This window comes from Artibeus jamaicensis, unplaced genomic scaffold, assembly GCF_021234435.1.
Source record: "Artibeus jamaicensis isolate MK-2021 breed Jamaican fruit bat unplaced genomic scaffold, CSHL_Jam_final contig_519, whole genome shotgun sequence".
Classification (NCBI taxonomy): domain Eukaryota; kingdom Metazoa; phylum Chordata; class Mammalia; order Chiroptera; family Phyllostomidae; genus Artibeus; species Artibeus jamaicensis.
In genome coordinates this window covers 40,170,582-40,185,978 of record NW_026521871.1, presented here as the reverse complement: position 1 = coordinate 40,185,978, position 15,397 = coordinate 40,170,582, and the positions used below count along the sequence as shown (strand labels likewise).

General features: G+C 40.9%; 1 protein-coding gene across 7 annotated transcripts in view; it reads right to left on the bottom strand.

Annotated features, from left to right (window-relative positions):
- Nucleotides 1-12,127: 12,127 nt before the first annotated feature.
- The window catches only part of LRRC3B (leucine rich repeat containing 3B), an 82,951-nt gene continuing 79,681 nt past the window's right edge, over nucleotides 12,128-15,397 (bottom strand). For all 7 annotated transcript variants that reach the window (XM_037135832.2, XM_053668984.1, XM_037135991.2 and 4 more), the window contains one exon: nucleotides 12,128-13,620. In XM_037135832.2, coding sequence (XP_036991727.1) covers nucleotides 12,672-13,451 — 780 coding nt within the window. In that variant the 5' untranslated portion in view covers nucleotides 13,452-13,620 and the 3' untranslated portion in view covers nucleotides 12,128-12,671. The remainder of the gene's footprint in view (nucleotides 13,621-15,397) is intronic.

Below are 15,397 nucleotides of genomic sequence, written 5' to 3'. Positions count from 1 at the left end.
ATGAATTATGTTCCCTTAATATCTGAACGTTGAAATCCTAACCCGCAATGGGACGGCATTAGGCGGTTGGGCCTTTGGGAGGCGATTAGAATTAGTTGAGGCTGTAAGGGCAAAGGCCTCATGAATGGGCTGAATGCTGTCACGAGGGTCCTGAGACAGCTCGAGACTGACTGCTCTCTGCCATGTGAGGATCAATGAAAAGATAGCCACGCTGATCCAGCATGTGGGCTCTCACCAGACATGGCATCTGTTAGTGTCTTGATCTTGCATTTCCCATCTTTTGGAACTATGAGAGTTTGTTGTTTGTTATTTAAGCCACTCAGTCTGTGGTATTTTTGTTATAGAAATCCATACAGACTAAGACAATGAGGAAACATTTATTTTTCTTGCTGACAGAGCTGAAGGTCAGCAGGGCTGATTCCGCTGGAAACTACCAGGTGATTTATTTCAGGAAGTTCAGGATTTATTTCAGGAAGTCCAGTCTGTTTGATGGGTGTCTTATTCTCCTTAGGCCAGTGTCTACCTAAGATAAGTTTTTCTCATGATGAATGGCAGGAGCACAGGAGGGTTAGTGGAAGCGTTTGATGTCTCTTAAGTCCTAGACTCTGAACTGGCACGCTGTTACTCCTTTGCAGGAAGAGGTGCTGCAAGCCATGGGACATGAGGTCATGGTCCAGCCTCTTCAGGGGCATTTGTTTCCTCCTATTGGCTTTTTACATGGGGCCTTCTGATTCCTGTACTGTATGCGTGAAAAACCATTTTAAAATGTTGTTTAATTTAGGTAGGGCTCAAACTCTAAGAAAGATAAAATTATAAAGAGATTATAATAGCAGCTTTTGTGCACAAAGCTGCTATTTTCTTATTTTTTTCAGATTAAAAACGAAGTTGTGTTTGAGAGATATCTTTGTTGTTTAGGAAAAATCAGAGACAAAATTTACTGCATACTTTCCCAAAGAAAACAGTGTGTTATGGCTAATGCACCCACTCTGTGAGAGAGAAGAGCAGTTAGGATCCAGCATGTACCCAAACTGTGATCATTGTAGTTTATCATTTTAAGCAAGACCTTTTACCTTGACTATAGAATCTCAGTACTGGCAGGTAATGTATACCACAGGTGAAAACAAAATACTCAAGTAGTTATCAAATGGTATAGTTTATTATTTACAATAAATAAGAATTAGTGAGTCATGGCAGCTTGGTTAAGACATACAAGTGATTAACTTTGATGAAGTTCAATGTCCCTTAATTTACAAAATTCCCAGCTATGCTTCCCCATGACAGGTGGTAGTCAACTTGAAAAGGGACTGCCTGATCTGAGATGGGATATGTGATGTTGACATAGGATTGCAGCACAAAACTTCATGCAGCAGAAGATTCAGGCTGCGGTACCTGTTCTGTCTGCCTTACTAGCTCAGGGAGCCTGGGGAGTGGCTAAAGGTTTCTGGTAGAGCTTCCTACTTACAGAGCGAGGATAATAGTGATGCATGGTGTTCTCAGGTTTAATGAATTAACACAAGTGTTACACATTATGATGATGAACCACATAGACCTGTGTTTTCCTGGCAAGGAGCAGCGCTGTGAAGCTGCGGTTTGGTGATATGGCCTCTGGAGTTGGGTTGCTGGCACCAAAATCTCTGCTGTACCTTGGACAAGGTGTGCTCTCAGGTGAGTTAACTACCTCTTTCTGCTTTAGTTCCCTCCTCTGTAAAATGTGAGATATAATATTAGTGTCCATCTTAGAAAGTTGTTGTGAAGAGTGACTAAAAACGGCATGAAAAGTGCGGAGGTGATACCTGGCACACAATAATTGCTTAACAAATGTTATCAACTAAAAATAATGATTTTAATTATTTCGTGGTACATGTTCAATTTCTGCAACACAAAAGGGTCCCGGAGAGCATTTTATTTTATTGATTCTTAAAAATGATGCTTTTCATTTTATTTTTTGGTAGCCAAACTTTAACCCTTTATAACAGTTTAACTGGCCTTTTGGATTGCATGAGCTGAGACTTCAGTGGCATGGAAAAGAATATTCCAGTTGTTTCCACCCACTCTTAAAGAACATCTCTTTTAGTGAGCTGAGGTACCAGCATCTTATATCCTAGTCTCCTGAACAAAAGCTGAGAGGTGGCCCAGGCCACCTAAGAAAGAGGCGCATGGAGATGTGGGAGGAGCTAGAAAGACAGAGATTCCAGCTGATTACGACTCTCTGATCAAGGATTAGAGAAGAAATTTAATAAACTGCATTAACATGAGTTCAATCACTTCCCTGCAAGGTGACAAGTGGGTCCGGTTCTTGATTTAAAGCCTTCATTAAAAGAGGCCATTCAAATAAAATGAACTTCATCCTTCTCTGACAGCCAGATTTAAGACCATTTAATCTCTGATGAAGTTTAAATCATGTCTATTTTTGGCTACTTCCAGTTAAACCTGACAGTGAAACCATGTTGCCTAGCTAGAATAATTAGGCTGGTTTTATGAAGCCTCATTGATTCCATGTATTTGATTGATTCTATTATTTCCACATAAAACCATTTAACTTTAGGGCCAGAACACAACCACAACAATAAAACTATGATGATGATGATGATGAAGCTGATGGTAACAATGCCAGTGATGATGATTATAATGATGGCAGCAACTACCCCATGCCTGACTGCATCTCCCAAACATCTCTCAAACCCACATACTCTGTGATTCCACTGTCACAGTTCCTTCCCAGGCCACTCACTTTTTGCACTTGAATTTAGTGCAGCAAATACCCGGGCTCTATATCTTCAGTCATCCCCCGCCCCTGGCAATTCTCTCTGACTACTGCTGCCAGTTAGCCTCCCAAAATGTAAAGTTGATCCCATCCTTCTCCCATGAGTTTCCAGGAGTTCAAGATGGGAAAGTCAGGAACCTAGTGGGCCTGGGGGCAATGGTCAAGGCAAGAGATCATTCTGGAAAACTGAACAAGACTGATCAGGAAAGGCCATGTTAGTATTAAGGAGCTTGGCCTGGACCTTATTGAGGGTAAAATGGGGTGCCATCTATTGTATTTGAACAATATGCATACTACATTTTTTACATAAATTTTTTTTATATGTATATACATGGAGAGAGGCCCAGAAAAGAGTTCAAGATATTAAGCGTAGTTATTTCTGAGTAGTGGGACTTGGAGTAATATGTACTTTCTTCTTCATGTTCTTTGATATTATTCTCATTTTCTACATGGTTCTATAGTCTCGGATTTTTAAACATTGAAGTTATTTTCATTTTGCAAGCAAAATAAAATAAGTCCTGTACTCTTTCTTACCATACCACAAGCCAAGTTAAAACACAAGGCTAATTGGGCTTTTATACACTTGAGGAACTTAGAGTAGCTGAATCTGTGACCTATCAAGCTGTTTTTTTTAAACAATTATTTTATTGTTGCTCAATTACAGTTGTCTGCATTTACCTCCCACCACTCCCCTCACCCGAGCCAAACGCACCTCCCTCCCTTGCTTCCACCCCCCCCCCTTGGTTTTGTCCAAGTGTCCCTGGTAGTTGTTCCTGAAAACCTTTTCCCCCATTATCTCCTCCCCCTTCCCTCTGGTTACTGTCAGATTGTTCTTAATTTTAATGTCTCTGGTTATATTTTGCTTGTTTTTTTCTTTTGTTGATTAGGTTCCAGTAAAAGGTGAGATCATATGGTATTTGCCCCTTACTGCCTGGCTTATTTCACTCAGCATAATGCCCTCCAGTTCCATTCATGCTGTTGCAAAGGGCAGGAGCTCCTTCTTTCTCTCTGCTGCATAGAATTCCATTGGGTAAATGTACCATAGTTTTTTGATCTGTTCATTTACCGATGGGCACGTAGGTTGCTTCCAGCACTTGGTTATTGTAAATTGTGTTGTTGTTTTCTTATACAGGCTTCCCATTGTTTCTGGCTTCTAGATTTCTTGCCCATAGAAGTCTTTTGAGTGTCTTAAGTAGCTGAACTGTAGTTGCTGATAGTGTGTCATTGACCAATGGTGAGCCAGTTCCAATTACAATGTTTTATTACTCTTTGAGAATGAGAGGCTAGAGACATCCTTTACCACCCTGGTCAGAGTTTTAAAAGCCCCTAATCAGAGAATTGATCATGGGCGTTGTAAACAGAGCTAATCTACTGTGAAAACTGCTGTAAAGGAACTGATTAAAACCCTTCGAATTGTAAAGCCCCCTGCTCTTAAGGACAATTGGTTTAATGGAGTTGTTGGGATTTTTAGCTCTGAGGAAAATTCCTAATGAAGCCCACGGGAGGTGGAATAGGATTTCAGATATTATTTGGATGTAATTAAATGTGGGGCACACAGATAATTTTATCATTCTTTCAATTAAGATGCTTTATCACCTATGGCCAATCTGGAAAAGAACCCAGCCCAATCCTATCACTTATTCATTTTGTCATTTTGTTCTCATATGTCTACATGGATGCTCACATTTCTCAGAACTATTACACTCATTTTTCAGCATGGGGGCATTTCCAGAGGACAGAGGCAGATCCATTTCCAAAGCAAAGTTGCCTGTAAAAACTAAGGGGAACACAGAAAAATCCAGATGTGTGGTGGCATTAATTGTATTTCCTGCAAAATACTCACCGGAAATCAAGGGTTAATGAGATGTATTAGTTTGTTAACCCTGCCATGGATTAGGTAGCTTTAACAACAGGAATTAATTTTTTTCATCGATCTGAAAGTCTAAGATCAGGATGTCAGCAGGTTTGATTTCTTCCGAGGCCTCTTCTTACAGATGGCCATCTTCTTGCTGTGTCCTTATATGTTCTTTCTGACACACGCATTCCTTGTATGTCCTAATCTTTTCTTATGAGGACACCAGTCATATTGGATTTGTGCCCACTCTACAGGGTTCATTTTAATTTAATTATCTCTTTTAAAGGCTCTATCTCTAAATACAGTCCCATTCTGAGACATTGGGTGTTAGGAATTCAACATATAACTTTTGAGAGGGACACAATTCAGCTTATAACATGTGGCATCAGTTGGAAAGAGTAAATGGAAAAGAAAACAATAAAATACTAACTATTGCTGTTGTCTTATAATATCAGGAATGATGACAATATACTCTGCCAACTTGGAATAGAGATAAGTGCAAACTTTTTTTATCCCCCCTGAACGGAGTGTTCTCTTGAACCAGATCATTACTGTTTTCTCTGCTGTTCCCTGAGGCTTCTCCAAAGGCATTCATGACTCACTGATGAGAAGCGGATAGAGCAAGAGAACTTGGTTGCCAACAGCCCTCCAACTCCCAGCTCACTCACTGGATAGCCTGGAGACACCTTGGCTGGGTCTCTTAGCATCGCTGAATCTCAGTTTCCTCTTCAGAAATTGATGTTCTCATACCCTCTATCTCCTTCCTGCCAAGTTGGGTGGGAGAAATCATGACAAATAGCTATTGGGAGCTGTGGGATTGTGAGGCTTGAACTTGTATTTGATCCTAAATCTTGGTGATTCAGGTGTAGCTTCATAGAAAGGATGGTGGGATATCAACTGTTTTGGAACATGGAAGCAAGGTGGATCAAATACTAAGAAGTCAGAACTTATGCAACACAGAACAGGAAATGAGTCTGGATTAATCTATATATTTGAGGAAAATGTAAAAGAAGGGAAATAAACATAAATTTTTGTCTCATTATATAAAGGGCTTGAGGGGGAATAAAGACATACTTATAAAAGAGAAAAAGACAAATAATAAATTTAAAAAATCAGAATAACTGATGCTGTACATGTTGCAGCAGACAAAAAGTAGGAGAAACTAAACTGTAGCTCAATAAAGTATGAGATGATATAAAGTTACTAAATTAGAAGCACAGATTTCTCTTTTGTTTTTCTCTTCATTTCCTGGCATGTGAGGCAAAAGAGAAACTTTATTGTGGGTTCAGATAACACTCATTCTTCATGATGGGATAGCAGTTTATTTTTTAAGGTAGCTAAGTTTCATCAAGCACCGTGTTTGAGGAGAAATTCTCAGTACAGGATATCCTCTGTGGTCAGTGGTCACTGACTGATCAGATCACCAATCACTCTACATCTCCAGGGAAGGGAGGAGCCAACAGAACATACAGAGGCCTGAGCCCAGCCTCCAGGGGCTCCAGTTCAGTGGCCTGGGTAAAGCATAGGTACTTATCTTTCTCAGGCTGTCAGATCATTATCCAGGCATAGAAAGCATTGATACAGGGTATCCTCAGATATCGTAGTTTGGGTTCTTCCAATTAGCAGACATTGAGACAAGGATTTAGAGTGTGAAGAGTTTATTTGGGAGGTGAAGGAGACACTAATAGGTTCATGTGGAGATGAGACAAGAAAGAAAAGACCCCCAAATAGTTCCCCACCAAGCCTGTTCCCATGATAGGCAAGGGAGCTTCATCATGCTGGGGAAAGTCTGTAACACAGAGTAGGATACATGCTTCGAAGAGCAAAGGAACAGGGTGTTTTCACACCGAGTCTCCAGTAGTCATCACTTGAGGGCTGCTCCCAGAGGGTGGCAACTTCCTAGCATCCTCAGCTTTGTTTGTAAGTGGCAGAGTGTGCTGTGCTGGCCAGAGAAAATCCTTATGCAAATGCATGTGGCAGTACCACCTGAAATTTGGCTGGTGGACATGCAATTGTGGCAGTTAGGGTAGATGTGGCTGCCACAAAGCAATGTATTAGACACCACCCTCGCCACCATCCCAGGACCAACAGAGGAACCAAGGGCCACTGCTTCCTTGATTGAGAGCTCTATTCATGTCTGCCCTTTCCAAGAGCATGGTTTACTGTCTGTACATGTGGGATTTCAGGGCTGGGCACAGAGGGGTGGATGCGATGAGAGGATGAACCACTGTGCTCCAAATACCAGGCTCTGCTAACTGGCTGAGTAAGATATTGCTTTATCCTTTTGAACCTCATTTCTCTGTTGAGCAAATTAAGAAAAATGTCTTGTCCTATCCTCTTCCATTTATTATCATAGGCCTAAAATGAGACTTCACAAGAGTAAAGGATGATGCATAACTAGGAAGTGTGGCTTAGGTGGAAAAAATGACTTTGCAGGTAACAAGATCTGGCTCCATTATTGCACATCAGCTGTGTGATCTTGGGCAGAATATCTTTTGGGTCTTAGTTTTCTCATCTGTAAAATGGGAGCCATATGGAGGCCTACTTGGCAGGACTTTTGTGAGAACCAGGGAAGGTAGGAACAGATGGAAAGAACATTGTGCCAAGTCAATGACAACTTTGGATAGGGAGAGGTGAAATTATTTGACAGAAGATCCTTTGGTTTGTAAAGGGTTCTTCATCTGTGATTTATACACAGGACTGCTTCAGTCATGTGTCAGTGTGAAGATAAGTCTTGTCAATGGTGAAGGGCCGAAAGGGTCAGTGTCAGTCTGTCCTGTTCGTTCCCCTAATGCCTTGCTTCTAGGTCGCACTTTCCCAAGTTTTGTGTTTCCTTTCTCATTTCACATTCTCCTCTTGTTGCTGTAGCTGGCTCCTCAGAGACAGGGAATTGGCAAGGCTGTGAGGATGAAAGACTTGGAGAGTGAACCAGCATCTCACATACACTTTTCTCACTGAAGAAATGTGGCAACCCTAAGAAAGCTGGAGTAGCCCCATTCTACTTCCTATGGGTGATTTTTTAAAAAATTGATTCAGTAATCAATGATATTAGCTCAACAGCTGGCTTGTTCATCTTAAGACCAACAGGCAGATTTCAGATTGCCTTCTATTTTACAAACACTTCTCTGAGAATAAAATATAAATGAAACATTGGAGCAAAAAATAGAATGTTGGTCCCAACCCCAGAAAGACTCACAATATATCCTTTTGCAGCCTCACTTTTAAGGTCAGATGTGAAAACTTTTGCCAGTTGGATGCTCATGCATCCACAGGCAAAGAAAGTAAATGCACTGATTCCTTTTTTAAAATAATGAGCAACATTTGGAACATTTATCAGCCAAAGAAGGAGCATAGTTCACAAACTTGATCAACTCAGTTGCGGTTAGTAAGAGGCATAAATGTTTTCAATGAACTTGGAGACAGCCTTGAAAGTACATCAGTAATTTCCCCAGGAACTTGAAACCTGGACCCTCCCTAAACCAAACTACTGACAAGCAGATTTTGTTTTCAGTGTTCTTACTGTGTCTTTTCCTCATGCTCTCAGGACCCAATTCTCCATGTCACTCCCAGGTGCACGTAGACACACACACACACACACACACACACACACACACAAATGATTCACACCAGCTCTGGTTCTTTCAATGTTGAAGGAGTTAGAGCCACAAATACAAGTGGATTTCCTTTTGCTCTCACCTCTGTTCTTCCCTGGGCTGCAAGGAAGAGGTCCTGGACCTTGAGAAATTGCCCCTGCTCTGCCTCTGTGGCCCACTAAATCATGTGGTGCATTTGTGACCATCCATGTAACAAGTGTGGGCGAATGGGGCATGAGGAACTCAGATCTTCCTTTTCCTTAAATTCCGATTCACCTATCTGGCTTTGGGAGCAGGCTGAGGAGGGCACTTTCAAATGTGTTATACAACAGTTTGCCTCTGGTTTGCTTTGTCTGGGTCAGACCCAGCCAACCTGATGAGTCAATGCTAACTGCTTTGGGAAGCCAGGGTGACAAGAGCTCTGGAAACAGAGAAGCTTCTTTCAGGGCACTCACTCCCCACCTGCCAGCAGAGCTGCACTTGGTCACTCAGGGTTTATGTTGCTCCTCAAGGTAACTGATGCTAATCAATGCTTGCTTCCCCAGAAGTTGCACCAGGATTATTTTCTCCACATCTCCCCCAGAAAATCAGCTCATGCACAGCGTTGGGCATGTTATCCGGGGCTATTTGTGAAAGGAAAACAGATTCTCTCATTATATCTGGAAGAAATAAGAAGCTTTTAACAACCATGGATATTCTTTATTATAACTCTGTGACAATGTAGGGACCTTAAATGTCTTCTGAATCTGCAAAAACAAATGACTGCCAATAGCCAGTGGCATTTTTCTGGTGCATATTATTATGCAGATCTGTTTCTTTGGAGATGGGAAAAAGTTTATTGGGAGAGACACTGGCTGGGAGACCATGGAGTCAGGAGTGTCAGTCTTCAAGCCTGTAAGGGTTTCAACGTCAACACCCGTAAAGTCAGTGGGTGAGATTATCTCCAGAATTCTTTCAGTCCTGAAATGTCAGGATGTTGCCTATCTCTGGTACCCTGAACATTTAGCTAAGCATTTTTTCTTTCTCTAACTGTGCCAGATACATGAGAGAACTTACTGTATGAATTGAAAGTCTAGAGCCAGTAAGGAAAACCTACTCACATCCCAGACTGCCTTATGCTTGTTGATGTCAGAACAAGAATGACTGTGGGTAATCAGAGGAGGACCTGAAAAAGAACAGCGCGTACCTGGCAGAATTTGTATATCAGTGCGTTACAATTTGCCAGCGTGTTCTTGAAAGTTAAATCTTCCATTACATAACTTTTTATTCCTTTCTTTAAAATGTTCCAGTTGGGTTGGCATATTTTATGATTTCCCTTGCTTCAGAGATTAGCACATTGTCAGTGATTAGATTGAAATCCCCAGGTATTTTTCAATTTAAAAGGTTGAGGTGGTGATATGGGAGGAGTAGGTTGAGCAAAGAAGCTGCTACTTAAAATATTTAAAACGACCGTATGTGCCTTAGATAATGAGATTAGAGTTAATTTTGAAAGCCTTGCAGTCCTAAAATAGGTAGCTCTCTTTGTACACAAACACCTGCAAAGGTCTGAAAAATGAAGAAGTATGTTGGGATCAAAATCAGAGCATCCACATGGGGCCTTTTTCTGTACAGCTGTGAACCTCCGTAAAATGTCCCCATTCATTGGCATCGTGAGCTGCTGGCCTACTGGGGTGCAGTGTCCTTACAAACTGAGGGGAAAAGCATTTCCCTTCAGTGTGGTCATGAAGGAGTCCTATAGCCTGTTAGTTATTCAAGAAATAAAGAATTTTCCCCTCCATTGGTTTTAAATTAAAAGATACATTTTATTAAACAGTGAAATGAATCTTATTATTTTTTAAAAAGCACTTGCACTTATGCTACCATTAACTAAAAATCTACATATAAAAATCAAGCAAGGGGATTATTTTTAACCTAGGAGGCTCCTCTTAAACTCTATGGATGCAGAGAATTACAAACTAAAACATCGAATTTAACTGTGCTATATCTGAGCAAGAATACAACTATACTATAACACTCCTCAGAGGTTTTTTTCCTATATATAATGCTTACACTTGACTAATTGGTCATTAGCAAAATAAGCTCTTATTAGTAAAAATTTTAGAGGAGCAACCTGGAATGGATTATGCAATTTGTGAAAGCTTTTCTAAAATGAATGTGATTCACAGGCTCAAAACAGATACAATTTATTTTAAAATTTAAAGGGTTATCTTAGCAAAGGCTTGATTTTCCTATTCTTTAGGGGGAAAAGAGTGGGGGCTGTATTCAGGTAGGCATCTTTTTATGGCAGTACTTACAGAGATCTATTATAATAATGTCCTCCAGGGGGCGTTAAATCTTCAGCAAAGCTCCAGATTCATCTGTAGGCCTTCAAATCCAGTTAGCAAAAGCAGACAGTCCAGCTTTCTTCTCACTGGAATGCAGGAGTTCTGGGGCCCATATCCTGAATTTCACATCTCAGCCTTCAGAGTAAGCTGTACGCTTTTTAGAAAAACTAGGGTGGGCATGAAAAGCCTGTGCCTTGGGGCGTGAGCACCAGTGTAGTCTGGCCACAATGCTCTGAATGCCCTAACAGGTCTTGGGTTGGCTGACCTTCATTAGTCCATGCTGGTAACCCTTTTAGAGACAATTGGTGTGTTTAAAAATCGTGGTGCCTTCTAAGGGCAGAAATGTGACTCCTGGAAGCCCAAAGGTAACCTAATATGGACTGCAGATGGTGAGGTGGGTCAAAATGGCAAAGGGTACCTCCTTCCTGCTTGAACTCACAAACGGCTATTTTTCCTGTTGTTTTTGAATGAAACCATCACTTAGGAGTCTGAAAAACTCTAGGTCTGGGAAACCAGCAACTTTCTGTAGTAAAGTTTATTACTGTGAAGTTACATAGTTCAGAAGACTATAGGTTCTGGAGTTGGTTGAGGGGGTTCTCTTATCTGCTTTGTGTATTATAAGCGCTAGGGTCCTGAATTAATTACTTAAATTCCTGTGTCTCTGATTCCTCATTCACAAAAGACTATCTCCTCTAGAGTAACTGTAAGGACTAAGACAATCTCAAAAAAGTACTTGGGGCATAATAAGTGTTCCATAAATGCAATCAGTGACTCTTATTCCTGAGTTTGGAACCAAGATCCCCATGGTGTGGCTCTAACTGGTCTCTCACTTCATCTGTACATAGACTCCTTCATCCCAAATACCTTCCTACACTTTTATCCCTTTGCTTCCTCTGCTTCCTCTACCTTCCTTGGCTACATCACCATCAGATGAGATCCCACACAAATTTTAAGGATTACTTGTAATGACATCTTTATGCCCCCCCTACAATTCCCTACTTTAAGAACTAAATGAGCTTTCCTCTATTTTCTGAACAATATCAGGGACATAATATTTTGAGGAGTATACATTTGTTAAAACTTATTGAACTGTACACTTAATATGGGTGCATTTTAAAATATGCAGATTATACCTCTTTAAACCAACCCAGTAGGGACATAATAAGAAGACCTCACTCTTCAGAGAGAGGAAGACTTGGGTAAGTTCTGATGCTTTCTACCTGGCAGGTCATTGAACCTCTTACCCACACTCTCCTCTTATGCAAATGGGGTACAATTGTCACTTTTCCTGTTGCAGTGAGCGCTTGCAGACACACTAGTATAAACATGAGTTGCATGGTGCTTGCACACAGCTGACGCTACATGACTATTAGGACCTTTCTTTTTAGCTTTGCTATTTCTGTGTTGGTCATACACCCCTGTCCACTAGAAGGTAATGTTGGAAACAGAATATGGGTAGCCTTTTTCTTGTCTGCGTTTCTAGAAAAAAGTAGAAGTTGTGTCTTTTATTGCTATATACACCAACTTTTAGATAACAAACACTTAGAGGCATCTCAACTGACTAAGCCCTGCAGGACACCGCACTGTGTGTTATCTATCACCTGGGTTCACCAAGGCTCGGTATTCTAAAGTAATGACAGATGCTTTATTTGGTAAATAATTCGGCTATGGCTCCCCAGTGTACATACAACAGGGTTTAATAACACATCTTTCACTCTGATAGCTCTTTAGGTTCACCAGGGTTGTTCGTTTCCCTTTCCTATGCAGATGGAATCACTATACTGTTTTCTTGACCAATAAGTCACTCTGTTTTCCATGGTTCAAAGTTAAGCTTTTATTTGGTTTTAAATTAAAAAAATAAATTTCATTATTAAATAGTGAGATGGAGCTAAATAATGTTCAGATAGTAGCTGACTCAGGGATATATCACGGGGGTGGGGTACAATGGAGAGGCGGATCACCTAAACTAAAATCATTTGTTATGTTGTCATGTCTGTTAAAAGTTCAACAGTGGCATAATTCAAAAGAAACTGATATACAAAGTTTTAAATGTTTACAACTGATGAGAGAAGTAAACCACTTATTCTACTGCAATTGCACACAAATTTCTTTCTCAATGCCAGTCAGTTTGGACACTATACCACAGTGCTAATGTCGTCGGGTTCATCTGCTTTCTTTTGCCTGCTTGGCAGGGATTTCAAGTATTCAAGGTGTCTGCGGGCATCCTCCTGATTTTGCCTCACATAATACACCACATATGAGATCACCATGGTGAACCAGCCAAACATAGTGACCAGCATGGCATAATCGGTAGTTTTTTTAGGGAGGTTACAAAGGTCAGCATCATTGGCAGCATTGAGAAATGGTCTCCCTGCATGTTCATCCAACACGGAAGTCTTACAGATCACGTTGTGGGCTGTCTCGTGATTGGACGCCATGCTCCGCAGAACTTGCTGTAGAGTACAGTCGCAGTGCCAGGGATTGTTGGCGATTCTGGCTCTGGCCTTCAGGTTATTGAAGGCGTTTTTGTGCACACTTTGAATCCGGTTGTCAGACAAGTCCAGAGTCTGCAAAGTTTCAGCTACTCCTTTGAAGGCATGCTCATCGATAAACTCAATGCCATTTTTGGACAGGTTGAGAACTTTCAGTTGATGGAGGTCCTTAAAAATCTCATTGGGAATTGATGTGATCTGATTGGAGTCCAGATACAATAAGACTGTTTCAGGAGGAAGATCTCTGGGTATTTCCTTAAGATTTGCATTGCTGCAGGTGACATTTAAGCCCCCAGAGGAAGAACAAAGACAGCCCTTGGGACACATACTGGCAGAATGAAAGCACAGTATCATAAGAACAAAACTTTGTAGAAGGAGACACATGGAGAGGGAACGGGTCAGCCACAGGTCTACCAGATTCATGCTGGAATGTCAGCATAATCACAAGCCCATTCCTCATTTACTCCAACAAACAAGCGTGGCAATGGTTCCAGCCCTGTCCACACCGCTGATTTCCTTCTTGCGTGGTTCAAAAGTTAGTCTTGCCACTAACACATGTGTCTCTTCATTATTTCAGTCCTTGCTTGGATACCTAAAGGAAAGGGAAGCAGATGCCATTAGCTCTTTTGCAAAGAGAAGCACATTGCAATTAAAAGTATTCTCAGGCACCTGGCATGCTATGTGGGCAGGAGAGTAGGTTATGCAGGTAATTTCCATGAACACCACTGGGAGTTATTTGCGTAATGGGAATCTCCAGTTCAAATCCCAGTTGCTGGGGGAGAAAACTGTCAATAAATGAAAACATATCTGAATTATGTTGCCTTGTTTTTAGTTATACAGAATTAGAGCAAACAGTCCAGGTTTCTCTCATCTTTACTGGTTCTTCTCCTAAACCCATTCTGACTTCTACAGCAATACATTTTAATTACACCTTTCTCCCTACAGTAGCATGCATTAATGTGAGTTAGCCCTGCATTTCAGCTGCAAGGAAAAATAACAATAATATTTCACAGGTAATGATTAGAGATAGTAGTATCTGTCATGGCTTCTGACATTCCAATTTTGCATATTTTTTCTTACTTGAAATAAGAAATGAATGAGTACACTCCAACCTTCACAACAAAATTTTGTTAGGGGCTGTCAGCCCAGAATCTCCAAAAGAGTTGCCTCCCCTGTAACCTCCTGAGATTACATCATACCTGGGAGGATGCTCTTAACTAAATTTCCAAAGGATTCTGTCTGTTTTCTAAACAACATAACCCCTCCCCAATAGATCTTTAAATATGTCAATACCTCCAAGCCTTTAAATTTTATTTTAAATTAATTTTTACAGAGAGAGAGAGAATCTGTTGTTCCACTTATTTATTCATTCATTGGTTACTTCTTGTATGTGCCCTGACCAGAGATCCAACCTGCAACCTTGGTGTATCGACATGATGCTCTTACCAACTGAGCTGCCCAGCCAGGGCCTCTCCAAGACTTTAAAAAATATAAGATGAGAAATAAGAAATAATAGCCTCTAAGATTTTCCCAATAGCCTATTATTTCTTTCTAGTCATACAGTGTGGGGCAAAAGTAGGTTCACAGTTCAGAGTATGCAAAAGAGTTTATTCTTACATTATTATTTATTATTTATTGTATTATTTTCCATAAGAACAACTATAAACCTACTTTTGCCCCACCCTTATATTATTAGTATTTGAAGGGGCCTCAGAAATTGAAAAAATCAAGTAATATGAGCAAGGTTATAAACTTACTCAAAGACAGAGATGAGAATATAAGTTAACCTTCAAAACCCTCTCATGCAGAGAGGAGATGCACCTTTGCAGCCAGTCTGCAGAGGAGGCAAGTGGATCTGGGAGAGATTATGTGACTTGTTTAAGGTCAAATAGCGTGTAGGTGGTAAAGAAAGGACTCAGGCCAAAGACTTTGTTCTGACTCATTAATCGCGCAACTGTTTCTGCTACCTCCACAGCTCTGTCCCAAATCCATCTGTTCCAGAAGGACAGTCAGGATCCAGGGAGCATTGCTTATTGTGATTTCTGATGCAGTTATGTTGCAGCTCAATCCCAAGTGGAGACTCCCCATGGAGCTCCATGGAGGGGGCTCTCTGTCTTCTGTAGGGAATCCATGCCTGACTTCAGAGGTTTCTCTCTCAGGACTGGAGAAACCTTCAGCCCTCTTACAGCAGTGAGGACCAAACCTTCAGCCCTCTTACAGAATTTCAGCATGAGCAAAAAATGACTCTCTGCACACTTATCTTTTCTAAAGATCCCAGATGGATAAATAGAGGGGAAAATGACTCCAAATGTCACCAAACTCACAGAAGAGAAGATTAATGTGAGCTGAAAACATAATGAACTGGGTTG